General features: G+C 41.5%; 1 protein-coding gene across 1 annotated transcript in view; it reads left to right on the top strand.

Annotated features, from left to right (window-relative positions):
* LRP1 (LDL receptor related protein 1) overlaps positions 1 to 25,216 on the top strand; it is a 292,446-nt gene that overhangs the window by 55,180 nt on the left and 212,050 nt on the right. Inside the window, exon 2 of the mRNA XM_018569629.1 lies at positions 15,367 to 15,489. Within this exon, the coding sequence (XP_018425131.1) occupies positions 15,367 to 15,489 (123 nt within the window). The remainder of the gene's footprint in view (positions 1 to 15,366; positions 15,490 to 25,216) is intronic.

The raw sequence follows: 25,216 nt of genomic DNA, 5'->3' as shown, positions 1-25,216 counted from the left end.
TGTGTGTGTGTATGTATGTGTGTGTATATATGTATATATATATATATATATATATATATATATACATATATAAAATCTGTGATGGGGAGGTCTAAACCCCACAGAAAAGTCAAGATGAACACATAACGACATCAAATGGTATATGTCTAGGTTTACTGATCATTTTGCATATAGTTTTCACTGAAGATAAACCTCTGCCTGTCCTATGGCATGCCTATATGCTTATAATGGTTATAACTGGCACGAGTGGCATGTTTCAGGACTGTCTAGACTACCCTTGCCAGTTTCTATTTCAAAGTGAAACAGAAATTGTTACTGGTTCCGTGTCTAATTAATAAAGCATTGGGGTAGTTTTCAATATAGAAAACTGCTGCTGCTCCCGCCAGATGTGAAATGACAGCCAGTAAGCTAGGAGACATTTCACATGCCTTTGTAGTGAACACACTACATGGGCAGAATCCACATCTAGGCAGGAAAAGCTCATTTTACTGCCTTAATTCTCTGTTGCTAACCATGGGAAATCAGAGCAAGCAGCTTCAGCTCTCCTGCTCTCTATACTGTGCATGGCACAGACATGGTATAGAAAATGGAGCAGATCGCTCCCGCTTTGCATCCCCTTTGTTAATTAGGGTCAGGAACTGCTCCGTTTTCTCTTATTGGAAGAGTGATGCAGCCATTATACCTGCACCACTCTTTGTTAATTTCCCCACAAAGTTAGTGGGTTTGATTTTCTAAAGGCAAATAGGCAGTTCAGTTTGCAAGGGAATTTTTCATTAGCTAAGTGAATGCGATTAAACTGTGATTAAATACTGATTTCCATCATCCAATCGGGTGCTAGCAAAAATACTGTTTCTTTTTAAATTTTTTTGCAGGAAATTGCGTAATCTTAGCAAAGTGAATTTTTTACATATTCACTAAGCTAAAGGAAAATTTCCTTACAAAGTAAACATTCCCTTGCAAAGTGAACAGCCTATTTTCCTTTAGTACATTTAACCCCTGTACAGTGGCTTGTAAAAGTATTCCCCCCCCCCCCTGGCATTTTTTTCCTATTTTGTTGCATTACCACCTGGAATTAAAATGGATATTTATTTGGATTACATGTAATGGGCATACACAGAATAGTCCAAATGTTGAAGTCAAATCACGAAAACAACTTGTTTTAAAAAACGGAAACGTAGTGCATGCATATGTATTCACCCCCTTTGCTCTGAAGCCCCTACATAAGATTTGGTGCAACCAATTGCCTTCAGAAGTCACATCATTATTAGCTAAAGACCACCTGTGTGCAATCTAAGTGTCACATGATCTCTGAATATATACACCTGTTCTGAAAGGCCCCAGAGTCTGCAACACCACTGAGTAAATGACACCACCAAGCAAGCGGCACCATGAAGGCCAAGGAGATCTCCACACAGGTCAGGGACAAAGTTGTGGAGAAGTACAGATCAGGGTTAGGCTGTTGGGTTAAAAAAAAAAAAAAAACCCACGGAGCATTATTTAAATCTTTATTAAAACATTTTAAGAATAGGGCACCACAACAAGCCTGCAAGAGAGGGCCACCCACCAAAACTCATGGATCAGGCAAGGAGGGCATTAATCAGAGGCAACCAAGACAAAAGATAACCCTGAGGAAGCTGCAAAGCGGAGATTGAAGAATCTGTTTATAGGACCACTTTAAGCTGTACACTCCACAGAGCTGACCTTCATGGAAGAGTGGCCAGAAAAAAAGCCATTGCTTACAGAAAAAAATAAGCAAACATGTTTGCTGTTCGCCAAAAGTCATGTGAGTTTCCCAGACATATGGAAGATGGTACTCTGGTCAGATGAGACTAAAATTTAGCTTTTTGGCCTTAAAGGAAAACACTGTCTGGTGCAAAGCTAAGACCTCTCATCACCCTGAGAACACCATCCACACAGTGGAGCATGGTGGTGGCAACATCATGCTGTGGGGATGTTTTTCATCGGTAGGGACTGGCAAACTAATCAGAATTAAAGGAATGATGGATGACGCTAAATACAGGGAAATTCTTGAGGGAAACCTCTTTCAGACTGCCAGACATTTGAGACTGGGACAGAGGTTCACCTTCCAGCGGGACAATGACCCGCTAAAGCAACACTCGAGTGGTATAAGGGGAAACATTTAAATGTCTTGGAATGGCCTAGTCAAAGCCCAGACCTCAATTCAATTGAGAATCTGTGGCATGACTTAAAGATTGCTGTACACAAGTGAAACCCATACAACTTGAAGGAGCTGGGGCAGTTTTACCTTGAAGAATGGGTAAAAAGCCCAGTGGCTAGATGTGCCAAGCTTATAGCGACGTACCCCAAGAGACTTGCAGTTGTAATTGCTGCAAAAGGTGGCTCTGCAAAGTATTGAAGTATTGACTTTGGGGGAGAGGTAGTTATGCATGCTCAAGATTTCATTTTTTTTTGTCTTATTTCTTGTTTGAATCACAATAAAAAAATATTTTGTGGTAGGCATGTTGTGTAAATCAAATGATAACACCCCCCCCATACAATCCATTTTAATTGCAGGTGGTAATGCAACAAAATAGCCAAGGGGGTGAATACTTTTGCAAGCACTGCATGTTTTGCTGTAACATGGTCATTTGTGAGATTCCCTGTGAATATCAAATAGGTTGTTGGTGATACATTCACACACCCTCTACAGCATCACTTCACTGCCAGGTTCTTCACCTTCAGTAGCTAAAAGTCATGTTCTCTTTTCTTTACAGAAAATTTTGGATAATCTCTGTGTAACAAATGATAGGATTACATTTTATAGTTTATTCATGATCCCTTGCTTGCAAGCGTTGGACCATTTATTCATGAATAATTTTGTGAATGGTTTCAGCTTTATATGGCAGAATAAGAGAAGGAATATAACTAAATTAGGTGCGGGTGTGTATGTGGGTTCTTTAAATAAAAGTCAAACACGCAGCTTTTTTTGTGTAGGGATTTATTGATTTTAAGAGCATCTGGGTCAAAGGACATGTCAACCCTTTGTAAATAAACCATGACTACTTTGCTGTCTAAATATTAACATTTGTTGATTACATGTTTAATCTGGACCAATTCATGACTCCATATCACAGCAATGTTTTTTTTTTATGGAACAAAAAAAACGTATAAGTAATTAAGCTGCATTATTTAAAGCAGCAGTGCCTACTGCTAACAGCTTGGCCCTGCAATCTGTGATAAATGCGTGTACAGCATTTATGTCTAAATGTACTTGGCTTCAAAGTGTGCAGAAGTTGCTCAGGGTTTTCCTTTTGGTCTTGTCCTAGAGATTATGTATTCTGGCGTGACCTCCCTGTGCTTATGTGGGTTTCTTCCGGGTACTCCGGTTTCCTCCCACAATCCAAAGACATGCTGGAAGGTTAATTGGCTCCTGTCTAAATTGTCAGTGTATGTATACATGTGATGCATGTGAGATAGGGACCTTAGATTGTAAGCTCCTTGAGGGCAGGGACTGATGTGAATGTGCAATGTAAAGCACTGCGTACATTGCCAGCGCTATATAAATACCAGTAATAAATAAATACATATCACCTTTTACAAGAAATTGTAGTCCAAATAATTAGCAAAGGTGGCACTCACGGAACGCATGTCCATTTGCATCCGCCGACCCATAAACATTTATTATAAATCTTTATAATGAAAAAAGAGGCTGCTGACTTTTAAAGTCAACTGCACTTTAGGACAGTGGCACTTGCCCCAGGTACATAAATAATGCTGTTAACCATGGGCACAGATGCATTATCTTATTTCTCTAGTGTCTGTTGGGGGGGCTGTTTGCTGCTACTTTTCATTCTGGGATGGGGAGGGTGGGTTTTGCTGGTGTGTGTTGGCGTTTGCGATCGGACGGGCTGTCCCACCCAGCTCACTGACATCACTGGTTGCCAGAAGCTTGACCGGACATCATCCAGAGCTGCCACTCAGCTCCCTGGCAACCGATTATGTCAGTGAGCTGGGGGGGGAAGCCAGACAGAGCATCAGGGGCTGCTAAGAGCTCTTACCAACCTGCTATGCTATGGCCACCCCTCTGATGCCCACCCCTCACATACACCTGTTAAAGAATAATTAAACTCTCAGGGGGGTTTTGCAAATATCTACTGCTAGCAAGCAGTAGATATATGCAAAAAAATTAAAATTAAAGAGTTACCAAAAAGGTAATTACTTCTGTCACTGCCGCTCGCTCCCGCCTGAAGATCTGGAGCTTGTCAAGCGGTCGTGCAGGATGATGGGCGGACGCATGCACAGTAGAGATCTTCGTTGAAAGAAGAAGATAGACACAGTGGAGGTGAATGCAAGCAGCCAGCAGCATGCATGACTGACAGATACTGCGGGACACAAGGCGTTTGCGCTGGATCAGAGACCAGCACCAGCGCTGGAGGGACTTCTCAATACAAGTGGAAGGAAGAAGATAATCGGATCAAGAGGCATCATTTAAGGCAAGTCCTTAAAGCAGCATGGGGGGGGATTGTGACTTTAATATCACTTTAAACCACCTGACGATTCTAATTAGTGATATTTTGGTGCCTGACTTCCTGGCTCTGCTCACTTTCTGTGGTCATTATGAAGGGCCTCCACTACCTGTTGGCTTTTGTTATTTATTTTACATTACTGCAAATGTGTAAGGTGAACAAGAACCTTGTTTTGAATTTTAACAGGGGGATATCATTTTTGGAATATCCAATACCCTTTGGTGAATTAGCCACTGGATGGCTAATTTTTCAAGACAAGAGCGATCAAACTCCACAAACCTCTAAATACCTTATTCTATTAATTGATATGGCTACAACTAGTTTCGATCTGTGTCTAGTGTCGTTATATAAGCTTACACAGCATATTTCTGTGGTGTGGATTGTTGCCCTAGCTCCAGTATATTGCGCACAAACGTATATATTTTTAACAGCCTTGGTATTTAAGAATGTATAGCTATTTTTGATGACTTCCTGCTAAGTTGATTTGTATCACAGTATCTTGGTTTATTGCAGTTGCCTTGCAGTAACATTAAAAAGGATGGTTATCCCATCCAAAAGTGTAGTGCAATATAAATAATGGAAGTGAGTTTTGAAACGCTGCCTAGAATTAGTCTACGTTGCTGCCTTTTATGTTTATAAAGTTTTATAGCGTTTTAAACTTGTGTTTTCTAAATCTTGAGTTGTTTTTAAGTACCTAGATTAACTCATTTTCATGAATTGCAGCTGATGTAGTTTTCGATACATTCTGTACGATTTCAAGTGTTATGGCCAGACCTTGAAATGATCTTCAGGCCCGTACTGGACTTTGTCAGAATGAAATCTGAATCTTGATCTCATCCGGTCTGTTAAATGGTCTGTCCCTGGTTATCTTGTACTAGACAGGAAGTTCAGGGAAGCTAAACTGAGCTGAGAGAGTCAGAGCCAGTTGTTCAGAATCATGATGACTGTAATTGCTTGGGCAGAAATGTAAAGAAATACTTTGCTGGGCAATATAATATTTAGGCACCATAAACAAAAACAAACAAAATACACTTTTAAGATGGAGTTTTAATGTTGTCTAAATAATCCTGTGTTTTTTTATTTGTAAATCATTTGTTCAGTGCTCCGTTTTACCATTCACAGTTACTATGTATATAGGAGTCAATGTTGAACTGGATACTTGTTTAGTCCACCCATAGTGGATGGTAGTTAAAGGAGAACTATGGGGTTAAGTCTTTTCCCCATAGTTCTCCTTAGGGTAACGGGAGGACACAAACTAGCGTCCTCCCGTCACCCTAGGCTCAGTATACCGCGAGCAGCTGCTCGTGGTATACTGAGACGCCGCAGCTGAAGCGGATCCCGACAATTGTGCCGGGATCCGCCTAGCTGCGTGACTGACAGCTGGCTCTGCCTATCTAAAGGCAGAGCCAGCTGTACCCGCTCCCTCCCCCGTCCGTTCCGCCAGTCAGCTCTGGCGGATCGGAGCAGGGAGGGGGGAATCCAGCCCCTCCCCTGTCACGGCACGTTCGCTCACCTCCCGATCTACTGAGCCGACCTGGGACAGTCTCATTGTCACAGGTTGGCTAGAACTATGAGGTGAGTGAAAATCACTCACCTCATAGTTCTCCTTTAAGAAATTTTAAACTGGACTTGAATATGGCGTCTCTTGTATCTGTGGTCTCCAAACTGTCAGCCCATTTGTAGTGCTTATCCTTTCCAGCTGATAGCTTGGAGGCAGCTTTAGAAATGCCAGCAGAAGGTTCATTCATTGAAAACTGCAATCAAACAGCAGCAGTTCATTCTGGCAGCAATGTATCACTCTACAATGAATGCCTTACAGTGCGTTATTGATAAGCCTGGAGTTTCTTAACTTGTGGTTATCAAGCACAAAAAGAAACATTGCTGAAACTTAGGATACATTTGTTCTAGTTTTTTTATGCACCCAAATACATTCTTGAACTTTGTGCTGGACTGTTCTGTATTTTTAGAGAGTGGGTGGTTGGAAAGGTTCAGCAAGCAAACTGTTTTTGCTGTTCTTTCTGATCATGGAGATAAAAGTGGAAAAACATGAGCATGTTGTTTTCTGCACTGATGTTTTGGTACTCATACTAGCAGTGTTTGGGCAGCATGTAGGGTTTGCTGGCTTTAGGAAGTGACACTAAACTCTGGAGTAAAATCTTAAAAATGCATTCAGGTACCTTTTTCACTGTTATCACAAATGTATCTTATTTATCACTCGGCTGTAGATTCTCAAATCATCTCTGAATTCATGCTGACACTGTCCTTCCTTCTGGAGGGTGGCTACTTTTGTTCCCCCAGGTCCCTGTGTGCGCTGTAAAGTAGCTACCACTCCAAGCTCACTCCCATTATGGACTACAATCTCATGTATAGTTTACTAATTTGCATTGAGATTGTAGTCCATCACAGGAGTGATCTTGGAGCAGTGACACAACGCACAAAGGGACCATGGGGAACAAAAGTAGCCCCCTCCAGAAGGAAGGACAGTGTCAGCACCAATTCAGAGATGATTTGAGGATCTACAGCTGAGTGATATACAAATAAGTTACATTTTTGTTAATCGTTAAGGTACCTGAATGCATTTTTAAGATATATCTCCCGAGTTTAGTGTCGTGGTCGAAGGTTATGTTCTAGTTCGGGGTCAGATGGCTAAGTTTAAAGGGAACGAGCCGTGTTTGTGTACATGTTTTCTTCGCATTGAATGATCACAGAAAAAAAAGTATAATTTTTCCAATTTTCACAGCTGAAGCTCAGATTTTGCACGCAGCTGAATGATTCCGAGGAATTATTTTTCCTCCCCTCTCTGCTCTGTGTGGTTCTGTATAGAGTTTCAACTAGCGAGTGTCTAAAAGGAAAAAGTAACTGCTGTTCTCTTTACTCTGCAAAATCTACACTATGCTTGCACCCTTTTTTAAAGAGGAACGTGGCCGTTATCGTAAAAATTAAAGCAAAGGCACCTTTAGAAATGTTCAGTAATGACAATATACAAACAGATACTTATAATGGCAGGATGTTTTATTCTTTGCATACCTTCTTCTTTCTCTACCCATTCTTATGGTGGCCATGTGACATTGCCCATCATCTGAGGGGGGAAATGCCTTCCCCCTGAGATCTCACAAGAGTTTGCAGTTTACAGATGAGATATCCCAGCAAGGCACTGGTGATGGAACCTTCCCAGGATGCAGTGCTTGGGTATGATTACATCATTTGTACCACAGTGGAGCAGGAAGTAGAAAACAAGAAATTGTAGGTAAAATAAAAATATGTTTGTTTAGCTGATGAATGTAAGATGATTTCATATCAGAATGCAGAGCTGTATGCTGATGTGATTTTTAGTCAAAGGGGGTAAAGGTCCGCTTTAAGTGTTATAGGACAGAAAGACCTTTTGACAGCTGGATTGTTTTGTTATGTCCAACCTCCCTTTTCTATTAATGGCTGACCTAGCTGTTTATCATGACTCTTTTACTAATGCTATTAGGGTACGTTCACACCAGATGCAGTGCGTTCCGGTCCGATTCTGGCCGGAACGCACTGCATCGCGGCCGGCTCACTATTTCGTGGTGCAGGGAGGGGCGTGGCGGGCCATTGAAGTGAATGGCACCGTAGCCACGCCCTCCGGCCGCAATGCGTTTGCCCGCACGGGATCACAGGGCACATTGTGCCTGCGGTCCGGTGCGATCAAAATAGTGCTTGCAGCATTTTTTTCGCACATTGATTCACTTCAATGGCCCACCACGCCCCCTCCGGCCCCACAAAATAGTGAGGCGGCCACAATGCGATGCAGTGCGGTACGGCCAGAATCGGGCCGGAACACACTGCATCTGGTGTGAACGTACCCTTAAAGTTCTTTGCAGATATTGCGTTTGGAAATTGGACCATTCGCTTAAAGCTGTTTTAAAGGAGAACTATGATGCGAGTAAAAATCACTCAGCCTCATAGTTCTAGCCGATGTGTGACAATGAAACTGTCACAGGTCGGCTCAATAGATCGGGAAGTGAGCGAACACATACCGTCGCTCGCTCACTTCTCGATCCTGTCCCTGCAGAGAGCCGTGACTGTCACTCATGGCTCACTGCAAGGATTCCCCCCTCCCTGCTCCGATCCTCCAGCGCTGACTGGCGGAACGGACGGGGGAGGGGGCATGTACAGCTGGCTCTGCCTCTAGATAGGCAGAGCCAGCTGTCACTCACGCAGCTGGGTGGATCTAGACAGTAATGTCGGGATCCTTCCCGGCTGCGGCATCTCCATATACTGCGAGCTGCAGCTCGCGGTATACTGAGCTTTGGGTGACGGGAGGACGCTAGTTTGTGTCCTCCCGTTACCCTTGGGAGAATTATGGGGAAAAGCCCTAACCCCATAGTTTTCTAAGTGTATCTAAACCTAAAGACAAAAATTTTACAGCTTAAAATTTTTAGTTTTTCTTTTTTTTTTTTAAAACCTTGTCTGACACTTCCTGTATCTATGCAATGGCAGCATTGTCACCCTATGACTGGACAAAGAAACATGTTCATTGAATGTTCTGTATTCCTAACGTACTTCCTGATAACTTTGTTTGAGATAACACTGCAAAGTGCATAGCGCAGCACTAGATCTCCGACATAGCGAGGGGTACTTTTTACACTTCTCATAAAGAAAAGAAAGCACAGTCATTGGTATATTTCACAGACCAAAAGGAAGCAAACAGAACACGTTCATTGTTTGGACTTACATACTCTAATTATTCCGAACAGCACAGTTTTTTTGAAGATTTATCTACATGACATTTGTTCGCTATTGACCTGGCCTACACACTTACAAGCTGATCAATTTTTCCCATGTAAATAAATGGAAGGCAAACAGTCTTTGAGTTCCTTCTAGACACTGATAGGTAAACACTGATTGTGTGTTCTAGGTAAAAAGCTTCTCTTGAAAACAGATGACTTGTGACCAAGTTGTCATGTCCGTCATCTTGTGAAAAAGTCCTCTAAGGCCCCATTCACACTGAGCGATTTATTGCGCGGTAATTCCCGCGATATCGCGGCTATTTACAGCGCGATATCGCTCTCCAATGCATGGCAATGGGGCTCTGTCTGTCGCGGGTCGTGCGTCGCTACAGCGGGACCCTTTTTGGAGCGAATTTTGCTGCGATTCTAGCTTGCTCAATATCGCGCAAAATGCAAATCGCGTGACAAACGCGCGATTTGCGAATCGCTCAATCTGAATGGGGCCTAAAGCTGGTCAAACACTGGTCAACCAGTGTGTGGCCCAGTCAGCACCCCAACAATTTTAATAAAAGGAACCATTGCAAACATTCTCGGCCAAACGGTGACTGCAGCCAATCTGTCAGATTACCATAGACCAGGGGTAGGCAACCTTGGCTCCCCAGCTGTGCTGAAACTACAAATCCCATAAGGAATTGCAAGCCACAGGCATGACTCCCAGAGGCAGAAGCATGATGGTATTTGTAGTTTCAGCACAGCTGGAGAGCCAAGGTTGCCTACCCCTGCCATAGACCGTGTGTGTGGAGGGGTCGGCAGGATTCCGCCACCTATGCTGTCATCATGGATAGGCTACCTTAAGCAACAGCTAAATAGTTTAATATGTGTTCACTGTATTACCTACCAATGAATTTGTAATTGTGTGCAGTTACTCTTGTTATTTACACAATGCTTTCACACTGCAGAGCTAAAAAGATCTCTCTGCTACTTCCTGGTTCAGCTTCTTTGTTTCCTGGGTCACCTCCCTGCTATTAGGGGGCGATGATTGATCATTGAGCACAATCAAGGTAGAGAAGTGTCCTCACAAGTTGTATTGATGAACTAGAATGTAAATGTGTCACCTTACTGCTTGTGTAGTTTAGCATATGTGCGCAAATCACAAAATTGGCTGTGCAGAGTTAGAAATAATTTTGGTAGTCAAATCAGTAATTTAGTTTAATAAATTAGTATATTTTGTCCCACAGCAAGGACTTTAAAAAGTACTTTGTATAAAAATAATAGCTCTTTTATTGCCATTAAAAGAAGCAGCATAAAATGTGAAACAAATGCGACGTTTCGGGCCCATGCTAGCTATTTTTCAAGCCAGACAAGTACTTTTTTTTCAAATTATAAGATGTACTCCTGCTTTTTTGATGATCATAAAAAGAGCTTTTTTTATAAAAAGTACTTTTTGAAGTCCTTTTGTTGCAATGTGTTCTAGGTAACCCTGTGAATGCCAGTTGGTTGGGGACTACAGCATACAGCACTTTGTTGAGACATTGTGGTGCGCATTCTGTGATTTGGTAAATGAATATATTGAACATTAAATAAATCCCTCTCCTGCGCTATGTTACCCTTACCAACAGTGATACAAAGTAATTGAAAAACCTAAATATTATATGTTAACCTAAAACAAATTTAAATGTTTGTCAACATTTTTACCTTAACCATTAATACAAATGTATCCTCTTTGTGTATCACTCAGGCTAGGTGCACACCTAGGCGATTGAGCTGTTGTCGTGCGGTTTTGTTTGCGCTTTGGAAACAGCTCCTGCAACTTTTTGCGCGACAGGCGATTTCGTACGTGCGACAAACCGCAAAGGTGTGAATAGCCTCCATTGACTTCAATGCGAATATGTGTACTCAAACCACGCAATAAATCACCTAGGTGTGAACCTAGCCTCAGCTGTAGAGCCTCAAATCATCTCTGAATTGGTGCTGACACTGTCCTTCCTTCTGGAGGGTGACTACTTTTGTTCCCCATGGTCCCTGTGTGTGTTGTAAAGTAGTCACCGCTCCAAGCTCACTCCCATGTTGGACTACAATCTCAATAGAAATTAGTAAATATAAGATTGTAGTCTATCACAGGAGGGAGCATGGAGCGGTGGGTACTTTACAACACACACAGGGATCATGGGGAACAAAACCCTCCAGAAGGAAGGACAGTGTCTGCACCAATTCAGAGATGATTTGAGGACCTACAGCTGTGAGATACACAAATAAGATACATTTTTGTTAACAGTTAAGGTACTTGAATGTATTTTTAATATCTATTTGATGAGTTTAGTGTCACTTTAATATATGGGCTCATGCAGATGGGCGTACACGTCCATACGGCGAGCATGCCCATAAAAAGACCTGATTCTGTGTGCATCCAAGTGCACCCAGACCCAGACGTTTTGCAATCACATTGAGGGGAATTTATCAAAACTGGAGCAGAAAAAATCTGGAGCAGTTGCCCAGGGCAACCAATCGGCTTCTCTCTTCAGTTTGCTCAGTTATTAGATAGACATAGCTCAGGACAGAGATTTATTTATTTAATTGCGTGCTATTAGTTCATTTGGTGCTTGCAGCTTTTTGGGGGAATATACACTAGTGCAGAGCCGGTTTGATTAGTATATTTAGCAGATGAAAGATCTAGTCATATAGTGATTGCATATGTCTACTTATGCAGACACCACATCATCATAACTTTGAAATTAGTGTCAGAAATTGTGATGTCAGATTAGGTCATACATATTTACGTGATTTAAGTTGTGTTGCCAGTATTTTCTGTTTGTATAGCTGTATCCATTATTAAAGGGTCAGTCCGACCTGAAGTGATATGAATTTTAGAGGCACCTTGGTGAAGTAAATCGGCCCCTGGTTACTTCAATACTTGACCAGTGATTAATGATAATTTCTAAAACCTTTCCTGTCCATCTGGGAATTTTGGTTGTTCCTGCCCAGCATTGTGTGTTTTAGCACACCTGCTGTTGCATTCTTCATACTAAAATAAAAAATACTTGCAGCAGATAGAGTTGGAACCCCTCTTTATGACCACGGCAAGTGTGTAGGCCCAGCATCTCAGATGAAAGCTCTTATCAGATAGATATAGCAAATGGTCAGATGGTTTAATGTGTATCTGAAGCCTCATTGTTTGTTTTAGATTTGGATAGAGTGATGAGTAGGTCGAGTCTGTCAGGTTTTTGTTGCTCTTGTGTGTCCCTGTTAGGGAGGTTTATCCTTTCAACTTCTCTTGGTGACCATTGTTAATGAGATTGAAAATAAACAAGTGTTGCCACCAGAACCTTCCAAAGGTGACACTTGTTTTAGTGGCCATTGTCTAAGAGGGCATTTCCCTCACTTGAGAGACTGAAGGAAGTGAGAGATTTTCTCTCACTTGCTGTTGTGTATACAGAGTGAACATTTCCCCAATGGAGGATTGATAGAAAAAAAAACTGGCAGGAATTTTCACCATTCCCATCCAAAATAAAAAGAAAAGTTGTAGCTTTAATTATACAGGAAAGAAAAAAAAACCACACAGAGTGCCCGCTCTTTGAGCTAGGAACTAGGCTATGTGAGCTAGGAAAAGTAATGTACTCACAAGTAAGCAAGCATATCCAACAGTTCCTTTCAATGGAGGCTGAACAGCCCATCAAACACCATAGTGCTGCTCGTTCAGCTCTCTGAGAAGCCCGTCCGTGGCTTTAATTATACTTTAATTGCAATATCAGTTTTGGGCACTTTAATAAATGATCGGATTTACTGATTTTCTGCTAAAATGTAGTATTTTACCTTCCTAGATAAAGATAAGACCACTGCCTGATTCTTCATTATTGCTTTCATTTGAGAAAAAACTCCTGTTGTAAATTGGTGAATTTAAACTAAAGCTGTTTAATAATACGCATTTCACTGGAACACAAATCGTGCTGGAAAATGAGGACAGATGAGTGATGGGTTTGTGGTAAGTGACTCCGTCAATGCTTGCAGTCTCTCGTTTTCTAACAGAGAATCATAGTGTCTGTGAGAGCTGCATGCTAATGTCAGGGAAGGAACAAATACGCTTTAGTCTGAATTCAGGTCAATGTTCATTATGTTGGACTATCTCTTGCAGAGTAATGGACAAGCTGTGCTCATTTCCTATAAACTGTGCCAGTGAAGGATCTGTGTTTTTAACAAGTGAAAGGTAGCAGTAAGTCATTTGTAAGAGCAAAAAAATAAAAATAAAATTGGTGAAGTGTAACGCCTCCTACCTCCAGGCCAATTACCTGTCAGTTTGGTTGCTTTAGATTCTGTATATTGTTTGCTGTCTATGGTACAGAAATGATTTATTCTCTCTCCTCAGTACTGGCTCAGGTGTTTAATAGATGTGATTTAAAGTTCGTTCACCTTCATATGCAGTCATCATACCACTGCTGTGCTTGTACACTGCATCACTGAAGAAAGAAAATGTGGCTCTTCAGAATTTATTCAAGATAGGTCAGAGTCCCCTTCAGACTTATGCGTCATGGCACAATGTGTGGTACTCTGTATGGTTCACCGAGGTGCCATTTACATAGAAAGGCACACCAATACACAGTACAGTTGGTGCCGACTGTCTCAAACAGCAGCACCACAACATGCATACCATGGGTTAGATCGATGCGCTATTTTTGGGGGGTTTGCTTTAACACAATGCACGATAACACATGACATACTGCAGATTACCATTCAAGGGTAACACAGTGGAAAAGAAGGGGTGTCAGTTCTTCGTTCCACCATCACCTCACCCCTCATATAAATAATTTTCATTTTACATACAGTATCTCAATATTATTGATAGGGGAGGCTGAAAGAAGTGCAATGTGTTTTGTGACTACATTTACTTCTTCGGGTAGAGGGTGGACATCTGTGATATACAGTGAACATCTATGGTGTATAACATAAACCATTAGCCATCGCAGTATATCACAATATATCCATATATTTGTTATATTAATCATTAATATATCTAATATTCAACTTGAATAGAAGTTCTCACCAGAATGATCTAATCAATTAAAATACAAATGGAAGCTACTTTGACGGGACCCTTATGCATTAATGTGGTTGGTCAATATTTAAGATTTACATGTTTTTTTGCAGGCTGCTGAATGGGTCATGCCACACTTGCTATCCTGTCGCTGGTGGCAACTTGCCAGCAGCAGAATTGCTTAAGAGAGCGCACACATCTTCTTGCTCCTTCAGTCAGAAACCCTGAAGATTCTCTTTTTCTCACCAGCGAGAGATCAGCCCCAGACTAATACCTTGCTGGTTCAGCCAACGAGGGAGCCATGCTGTAGAAGCACAAGTATTCTCTACTCTCCATGTCCTTTATCACTAGTGTGACATGGGCTTTAACAGTGCTATAATATATTTAGTTCTAACCTTTTTTAACCTCTAATAAGCAGGAAGAGGCATATTTGAGAGTCTTCGGGGTTGATTTACTAAAGGCAAATAAGCGATTCACTTTGCAGGGGAATTGTCCCCTGATAAAAAAAACTGTATTTTTGCTTGCACAAGATTGGGTGATGGACGTCCAGCAGCCCTTCATGTCATTCACTAAGCGAAGGGAAAATTCACTTGCAAAGTGAACAGTCTATTTGGGTTTAGTAAATCGACCCCTATATCTCCAACTCCTGCTTTCTTATTATAGTGCAGTCTTGTCTCTGATATAAAGATTTTAAAATAATATATCTATCCGAGCACAAATGTCAGACCAGATTTGTGCATGTATGTCCTCCCATGTAGGCTGTGTGGTCTTCTTCTTTCTAAGCTCAGGGTTGATAACTGACACTCTCTCTCCTGGCTGCTGGAAGGAGGTCTGTCAGTAACAAAGCCTTTAGTTTCCTTTCATGTAATCCTTACTGCACTTTTATTTGGCAGTTTTTGAGTGTCTGTTATAAGCGCTGAACTCAGGAGGAAGGTAGGTGTTACAGGCCGACAAAAAAACAAATAATCAAGTAATCTCTGAGAGGCAGGCAACACTAACGTAACAATTCAAATGGCTGTGATTGCACATTGGAGACTTTTTCTGCTCAAATTACATTTGTTATCTTGCATGAACTAATACTTACTGGCTGTTTTATTATAAAGCCTGAAGGCACACCAAAAATAATAATAGATCATTTTCTTTTCCATTTTAGATCCAAAAACATGTAGCCCTAAACATTTTACCTGCAAGGACCAGGTAACGTGCATATCGAAAGGTTGGAGGTGTGACGGTGAAAAGGATTGTCCAGATGGCTCTGATGAAGCTCCTGAAATATGTAAGTGTCTCAAGCATGTGTAATGCAGGAAAAACAGGTTGTAAAAAATCTAATAAATAAAACCTAAGCAATTACTTAAAGCGGAACTCCAGACAAATCAAATCTTAACCATTGCAGTGGGACTATCCCTGCACTTCAAGGGTTAGGTGCTGGTTTTGTCTAGGGAGTTGACAGAGCCGTACTCACCCGAAGTACGATCCTGGCTTGCTCTTAGACCGGTCCCTGCAGCCTCGCTCCCTTCCGCTCCAGCGGTCTAAGGTCCTGTGACTCATAATTTTCTATACAGTGTACAGAATGTGATGACACCAAGGGACATACCACCACCGGAGCGGAGGAGCAAACAGGTTGGCGAGAGCGGTGTAGGAGCCAGCCGGGATCGCGGTTCGGGTAAGTATAACTATTTTAGCTCCCTAGACAAAACTAGCACTTAACCCTTGCAGCACAAGGGTAGCCCCATTGCAAGGGTTAAGATTTGCCCTGAGTTCTGATTTAAAGTTGAATTTTGGGCAGATTAAAAATATAATTTAATCCAGTGCTAATGTAATAATTCTAAATCAATATAAATAAAAAAAATTAAAATAAATATATAATATATATATTCATCCAGTTGGCAAAAGAAAATGAGTCATTTTGCTATCCCTTGTAGAGCAGGACTTGGAGAGGAGGGGCAGCACTGCCATTGTGGGGACCTAAACAGTGTGGTACTGGTATTGTCCAGTCGCATCCTGGGCCATAGACTGCAGTCCAATCTGCAGGAAGGACACAGAGTGTAAGAACTGTGTATGCTGGGGGGAATGTATCAAAACTGGAGCAGTTGCCCATGGCAACCCATCAGCATCTCTCTTCAGTTTGCTCGAGTAAGATTTGAAAATGAGACAGAGAAGCTGATTGGCTTCAGTGCAAATCTGCTCCAGTTTTGATAAATTTCCCCCACAATATTTTTGCCTGTGAATGGACAACAAATTTAAAGTATAAGATAAAGAATAAAAATAACCTTTACCTAATTAATTTTCTCATTCTTTTTGAATATGGAGCATCAAACGTTAACCATATGGAAGTAGTAACTCATTTTGCAGCTGATGATATATTCTCTAGATAAGTCCCTTTTTAATTCTGTTACACTTTTTTAATGCCAATGATCGGGGTGCTTTGAAAAGCCAACTGGGAAGTCTTACGATCATTCCTAATTTACTGCTTTACTAATTCTTCCACTGTACTACAAAATTCCCTGGCATCTGGGCATTTCCACCCAATGTAAAAGGTCTAACCACAGAAACACAAGGGAGGAATTTTGGGGTTGAACTTGTGGCCCGTAGGAGTAAAGTACCATCTTGTGAGAACTTTATATGAGGTGTCTTTGACTTGAGAACATCTGGATCCTGATTTGGTTCCCATAAATCTTCTGTTCCAGGTTCCAAGTCTTATTTTATGAATTTTGTGCTGCTATTGAATATATGATTTCTGTTATCCTTTTACATATGGGTGTCACCGGATGCTGGGTGTATGAAGCTGAATGACTTCAAACCCACAAGGTCTTAGTATAGTGTTTCTTACATTTTGCTCCCTGTACTGTTAAAATGTTGCTTTTAGTGTCTGATGGCTGTGATGTTGGTTTTCATTGCTCTCTCCAATGAGTTATACATCTAATGAAACGACAATGTGCAAAGCATGTCAGTTATTACCCTTGGATAAGGCACTTAAGGCTGTAGAAGGTAGGAAGAAAAAAAAAAAATACAGAGTCCTTGTTCACTACTATACTGCATTTAGAGCCCTCTTCCAGCCAATGTGTTTATTTTGTAAGTTTTAGATTGAGCAAGGAAGGGTTAGAACCTCATTTGAGTTATTTATGCTACACAGATGGTGACAACAGAGGATCTGAATAGAAAAACCAGTAGGGATACAGACTGCAATACAAATCACAGAGGATCTAACCTCACTTAGGTTCTTACTTTAGTTGCCAGGCAAAGCTCATGCATTTAGGTCTCGTTCACACCTAGGCGTATTGCATATGCATGTCTGTCGCGCGTTTTTTTACCGCGATTCACTGTAAAAAAGTTGCGCGACCCCGAAGGCTACTTGGCTGTATCCTAATGGAAACGCACAACAAAACGGCCCAAAGTAGTACCTGTACCTTTTCAGGCGTGGGCCGTTTTGTAACGCGTTAGGGACGGGCGGAAATACGCCAAGGTGGGAACGAGACCATTGAATACAATGGGATTTATATTTTTGAGCGTTTTGTAGAGCGTAGAACGCGCTACAAAACGTTCAGGTGTGAACGAGGGCTTAGAGTGTTAAAGCCTGTCCAATGTTTCTGACCTCCTGCACATGGTTCCTGTTGGTCAGTGAGGCTGGTGCGTGTGTGTGTGTTCCAGGATTCAGCCATAAGGACATGGTTTTGGAAGCTGCTGAGAGTGAGCAGGAACATCAAGATGGTGGCACTATTGACTTGCAGCAATTTTTCCTCAGCTGACAAGGGGCACTTGAAAGTAGTATTAAATAGACATGTGCACTGCCAAAAAATTCGTTTAGTTTCGTTTCGTTTTAAATTCGGATTTGTGTTATTTCGTTTTTCAGGATTCGGGTGTGAAAGTCAATTCGGATTCGGAATTCGGATTCGGACGAAATTCGGTAGCGTTAGTACGAACGTTCGTTTCGTTTTATGTTCTTATTCGGTTCGTTCGTTCGTTTGCAGCAAAAGTGACATTTGAGGGGGAAAAATATTTTTCTCCTTCTCTAATGTCACTTTGCTCCAACGAACGAAACGAATAAGAAACGAATAAGAACAGAAAACGAAACGAACGTTCGTACTAACGCTACCGAATTTTGGAAATGGAAATTCGGATTCGTTTGCATTCGTTATGTCTGTAATTCGGAATTCGGATACATCCGAATGTCCGAATTTCCGAAAATTCGTCCGAATTTCGATTCGGAACGAAACGAATCGCACATGTCTAGTATTAAACTCTCAGCCTTGTTCAATAACGAATCCAGATCAAACAAATATACATTGCCACGGCACTTACAGTTATCATGTTTCCAAACCACTGACCCTGACTCTCTCAACTCGGCTTCCCTGAACTTCCTGACCAGTACAAGATCACAAGGGACAGAATAGACTCCAGCAACTGTTCATCAACTAGGTTGGAGAAGTGAAGAGGGAGGAAGGGGGAAGGAGGGGAGACACTTGCCTTTCTGTGCCTGTGGGGAAATTTATCAAAACTGGAGCAGACAAAATCTGGAGCAGCTGTGCATAGCAACCAATCAGCTTCTCTCTATGTATTTCAAATCTTAACTGAACAAACTGAAGAGAGAAGCTGATTGGTTGCACTGGGCAGCGGCTCCAGATTTTGGCTGCCCCAGTTTTGATAAATTCCCCTCTGTGTGTTTTGGGAGACACATGCAGCTTATTAGCACATACAAGGGAGGCTCCATAGAACCCTGCAAGGGAAAGGCGCCACCCTAAAATAGGATATCAGGGCCAAGGCTCAGAGACCAGCTAATTCTGCAGGAAACTAAAACTTTTAAACATCAAGGAGCAGCATCCATTGTAAGTGATTTCATCAGCATTTGAAATAGCTTAACCACCTGCTGTCCGGCCGTTGTAATTAAACGGCCGGACAGCGGCTTCTTGAGGGCGGGTGGGCTTCTTTAGACGTCCCATCCCGTCCCGCTCGTGCCTGCCGCTAGGAGGCGGGCACGAGCGGGAAACTGGCTTTGAATGTAAACAGCCAGCAATGGCTGTTTACATACAAGCGTTCGGGCGTCTGTAGAGACGCCCAATCGCTTGTAATATGTGGTCGGGTGTGCACCCCCCCCTCCGTCGCCGCCGCTGCTGGCGATCCCCAGCTCCGCTGTTCCCGATGTGAGCCCAGGACCAGCACAGTAGCTCCTGCGGCCGTAGATCAAACGTAGCTCAGTACACGAGCTCCGTTTGATCTCCTCTCCTCTTCTGAATGCAGGCAGTGATGTCTATTACATCACTTCCTGCATTCAGTGTCACTCTCCGGTACAGAAACCGGAGAGAAGCTGGTGAAGCAGGTCTCTGCTTCATCAGCTTCTCTGGGGGTCCCAAGGTGACATTAGGGGTCCTAAAGACCCTGATGTCTCCATAAGGAGGACCTGTAACTGCAAATTGGCTATCACATAGGGAGCTTGTTTGCTCCCTATGTGATAGCAATAAAGTTCAGTGAAAAAAAAAAGGTTTAAAAAAAATTTAAGTTACAAAAAAAATGAAAAAATCACATATCAAAGCAATAAAAGAAAACTTAAAGTCCCCCACACGCACACGCAAACATGCGTCAAGCGAAAGCGCCGATTACATCCATTGCGCCGCACATGTTACATATAACCGCGAACGTCGGAATTAGAGCAATAATTCTAGGGTCATCAATAACTGATAACACTAAACTGTTGAGCGGTAAAAGCTTTTAAAGCGTCGGCAATGGTCAATTTTGAGTATGGTAGTTTTTTTGCGAGGTGCGCACAATTTTAAAGCTTGACATGTTTGGTGTCTATTTACCCGACGTGACCCGATCTTTTATATTTTACCAAACAATTTGGTGGTAATAAATGTTTTATAACATAACGTAGGGAGAACAGGTTTTGTTTCTAAATTTTCGGTACTTGTAGTGGTGATTCTTCCCAGTCCTGGAAGAATTTTCACAGTGGGGCTCAGAACATTGCCCGTTTCTCCAAGTCTGAATGCTGCTTTGCCATTGGCTGATCTAGGGTTTAATAAACATATTTTGGATTATTACATAATTTTATGTAATTGTGTCTTTATATATTTGTCATATGATATATTCTGAAATGGTTGGGCTAATCGTGTTGATTTTGCAGACATTTTTCTGTAGAACAGTGGTGTAGATCTCCAGACGAAAAATAGTGGGCGCCCCTGCTGTAGAACATAAACAGCTAAAACCTTGAATATTTTACAGCAAGTCCACTAAGGGACTGTGTGATATGTTTAATGTTACAACTAAGCTACATGTGTATAGGGTCATTCATTATAATATTCCCTTCTAGTTCTGCCCTGACAAAAAGTTAATCAGTAAGATGGTCTGTTGGTGGCCGTACAAACATTTAGAGCTTGCTGAAAACCAAGTCCTCACAGGCTTCATCTGACAGTGTCTTATTCATGTTGGTGCAAGTAATAAGGGGGCCATAGCCCATGACCGGGAATTGAGCACAAAGCCGCTGTGTGCTACGTGTAGGCAGGCATGCAGACTGAGAACTGCTTGTTATGTCAAAAATAAATACATGAGACAACAAACAAACACATCAGCTTCTCATACAGTGATGGCAAAATATAGCTTGCTTCTTTTTGAAAACGTGAAAAATCTAGAGCCAACACTGCAGTTTGTCCAGCTGCTTTCTTAGGTGTTCCTAGACATTTTTCTAAAAATAATTTCCTTTTTTTTTTTTTTAAAGGACTCTTAAGTGCGCTTGAGATTTTCAGCCTGTTAATTGGAAGATGTAGTCATTAGCACTGGAAATTGTGCGGTTTAATCCAAGGCTGGTATGGGTAGGTCTTCCATAATTTGTGCGCTGAGACCGAATAACCAGTCCAGTTAGAGCAAATTAACCCCATTCTTGTTTATCTCATATTGAAAATCTTATGTGGGTTAATGCTTTAAAAATGTTGTTTCTAGGTGTATAGTTTTTAATTCTATATGTACAGCAGGTTGAATTTACCCAGTGCAGACATAAACAGCAATTTAAACCTGACAGAGGTACTAACCCTTCTCCACACTATTAAAATCTAAGAAAAATAGTTTGGGCTATACATACAATTTAAGGCATATACACAATAATTGCACATATAGTTCCTCTAGTGGCAGTTCTACACATTTCTATAGTTAATACAGTAACAGGTTTCCTGCTAGTTAAAGCAGAGCTCTGGGCAAATGCAATTTTAACCCTTGCAGTATGGCTACCCCCGCAATGGAAGGGTTAACTGCTCATTTTGTCTAGGGAGCTGAAATAACACCTATAAAATAATACTCACCTGTACTGCGACGCCCGATCACTGGCTCCAACGCCGATCACTGCAGCCGGTCTCCTCTGCCGATCCCTGCAGCCCGTCTCCTTTGCTCCCAGTGATGGTATGTCTCTTGGCATCCTCACATCCTATACACTGTATAGAACGTGATGACTCACAGGACCTTAGACCGCTGGAGAGGAGGGGGAGCAAGGCTAAATGGACATTGTGGTTCGATAGCTCTACTGCAAGGGTTAAGGTTTTATTTGCCCAGAGTCCTGCTTTAAATCATACCAGCAAAGTCCTCAAGTCTTCTCCACAGACACTTCTTCCTTTCCTATGGACATGCACATCCGCAGGAAGTTTATACAACGAGTCTACAGCAGGAGTTCTTAAACATTTTAATCTGGGGACACAAATAAGTCTCACCTCCCGATCTACTGAGCCGACCTGTGACAGTCTCATTGTCACAGGTCGGCTAGAACTATGAGGTGAGTGAAAAGCACTCACTTCATAGTTCTCCTTTAACTTACTAGGACCTAGGAAGAAAACTTTACCTTTACAATACAGTACAGTTACAATACAGTTCCAGACAAGATGGCTAGGAGGACCCTGCTCATGAGAGCTTGCAATCTAAAAGGGAGAGGCAAGTTATACAAAAGGTAGTATCTGAGTGGGGAGGAGTTCATGAAGAAAGTAAACGTTCAGTTGTTTGGTTTAGGTGCGATAGGCTTCCCTGAAGAGATGAGTTTGTTTTTTTTTTTTTACAGATTTCCAGGAAAAAAATTCATAGTATAGTCCTTAGTTCTATGTCAGTTGATTTATAATGATAACTGGTGAAATAATTGGGAGATTTCAAGCATACCTACAAACATGAAAAGGTTAAACAAGACCTTGTTGAAAACTGACCTGTTTAATCGATGCAGGTTCAGAATGAGGCCGTTGGAGCTGCACAGCATGGTCATAATTAAAGCGGAATGAAATTCTGCTGAATATTCTATACAGAGCTGTTCCTATTTTGTCATGTGACTCAAGAGCATGTTTAAACATGCCAGAGCCATAGGTTTCCATATATCAAAGCTGCATAAGGTAAACAAGAATGTCGTGCCTAATCCAACCTAAATGAACAGATCTGTATTCCTTATGATTTAATACGGTGTACATGATTTACATTTTTATAAGCTTAGATGTGTTAGCATTTTTAGGACAAAGGTCACTTTACTCTTTTTTTTTTGTAATTATTATAAACATTGTATTTACACTTGGCATTAAGTTCACAAATCTGAAAGATTGAGCACTCAGCTGACGCTTGAAGGCTAATCTCACGTTCAGAAAGTGTGTCCTACATCACATGAAGGACTTACACAACAGAGAGTTATTGTACTGTAGAGCGAACAAGTAGCAGTAGGTAGCATATTGTCTAAGTGTGCTCTACAGCTGTGTAAGATATCCATGAAATGATATTGGGAGCAGGGGGCACCAAACTGACCATGACAGTGAACAAGTCAGAGCAGAAAGAAGACAAGAGCTGTCTTTTTTTTTTTTTTTTGGTAGAGGAATGCAAATCACTTTCTGCAGAAAAGAGCCCTGGAGGGGAGAGTATTTAGCCAATGTAAAACACTATGATGGAATGCAGTATATACAGCAAATTCTCAATACAGGATGGACAAATTACTACAGAATTCGGGAGCCAGTCAGCTTGTTTTGTAAGTTAGCAGGCATTTGTAAAGGGCCAGAGAACATTTCTTACATAAAGAAGAGGAAAATCTTAGAACATTGACTATTTTTCCAGGTATACAAGTATTGCATTACTTTATCGATATTAGAGTGATAAGATTGGGCTTTGCTGAATCAGAAGCTTGGTACAGACAAGCATTAGGATCAAGCTCAATCCCACTGTAAGGCTAAAGTGAATCTCATCTCCGGTGGTGCCTTCCTGTCGCACGTATTACATTTCTCAACTTTTCTCTTGGCCTCGAGCGGTCTCTTCAGTTTGCCTGTCCTGTATGGAGCTTTACTTTTTTAAACGTATCTGCTATTAAGATTATCTGTAATGATGCAAAGGAAAAGTTTAAGTGTATGTTTCGGCAAAGTAAAATTGAACTTATGCAGTAAATCTCTACAGTACACATACATTTCCCTATGGTTTATCCCTTTACAAACATTGCAAATACAGAGAAATACCTGTTAATCTCTAAGAAATTCAGAGGGGTCCTAACTGTAGCTGATGAACAAATACAATGAAGGCTTAGTAAAGTACTTATTCCCTTTGTTCCATATGAACCAAACAACTGGTACCCATTCACAGATTTCCCAACCAGTCGGAAAATTCAGACAATCAGCAATACTTTTTATTGATCCCAGAGAAGATCCACATGGCGCAGTGTGTTCCCACTTGTGTCAAGCAATGTTCGAATTTGGTGCATTGCTTGTAGTCATTATAATCATCAGACTGTACTGTAAAAGGCAACTTCTAAAGCTGAATTTCTGACAGATGTAAACAAAAGCAAATTAATAAATATAAATGTATGTGTATATAATGTATATATATATTGTACATGCAACCTGTGCAAATACTTTATTTTGACTTTGTATCGGCTTTCTAGTACAGCAGGTAAGAAAGGGCAGCATTAGGGGCCAATTAGGTGCGTTGTAGTACATATGAGATGGCAAGAAACATATTAATAGTAGGTGAGAGCAGGACATGCCTTATCAAGTAATTTTGCAGGCAAAACAGCTCCCATATAGGTATGGTATCTCTTTCTTTCTCATTCATTAAATGAAAAGTATAGGGAGAGTAAAATGTACCTTTCCCAATAGCCAGTGTATGACATTGCAGGTGGCACATGCCAGATCTATAAATCGAGAGCTGAGCGATCATGAACCGCTGTTTGCTCAGTTCACGGTCTTCCCCCTGCAGAGAGCAGTGACTTTCAGTCACCGCTTCCTGCAGGGATTCCACCCTCCCCTCTCTGTTCCTCCAATGCACATTGGAGGGACAGACGGGGTGGGGGTGGGCACAGCTGGCTTCGGCTCTAGAGAGGCAGAGCCAGCTGTCCATCAGGTAGCGGTGGTGCATCCCGACAATATTGTTGCGATATCTCCCGGCTGCAGCATGGCTCTGTGCTGTCAGAAAATAACGGGCAGTAGCACGCTAGATGCTGACCTTGGGCCATAGGAGTATTTTAGTAAATGTAGTCCTTTGACCCATAAAAGGACTAAGCCAAAACAAAGGTTTGGATTTAGTTCTCTTTTAAGGGATGCAGGATTCAGGTTTCAGAGACAAATGGGATATACTGCCACTTTCAGGAGGATTTGGGCACTGGCAAACAAAAATGCTGTTGACCAGCCAGTTGTCACTTCTCCCACTCCCAGCATGCTTCAGTTTCTTGCTCATGTCCTACAAGAATGTGTGTAGCCATTTATTTATTTATTTACCTTTTTCTTCAAAGGAGTCTATTAAAATGTAGAATAATTGTACCGTATATACTCGAGTATAAGCCGTCCCGAATATAAGCCGAGGTACCTAATTTTACAAAAAAAAAATGGGAAAAAGTATTGACCCGAATATAAGCCAAGGGTGGGAAATGAGGCAGCTAATGGTAGATAGATACCAATAAAATTACATTAATATTTATTTAAAAGAAAAATAACCTAGCTCTGCAAGTGGAAAAGGGGGTACAGGGCTACATATCATGTACTACGGATCATTTAACCCATTCATATTAGCAGAGGATAATTGTAAAT

This window comes from Nanorana parkeri, unplaced genomic scaffold, assembly GCF_000935625.1.
Source record: "Nanorana parkeri isolate BGI_ZX_2015 unplaced genomic scaffold, ASM93562v1 scaffold35, whole genome shotgun sequence".
Lineage (NCBI taxonomy): Eukaryota > Metazoa > Chordata > Amphibia > Anura > Dicroglossidae > Nanorana > Nanorana parkeri.
This window is presented reverse-complemented; position numbering and strand designations above follow the sequence as displayed.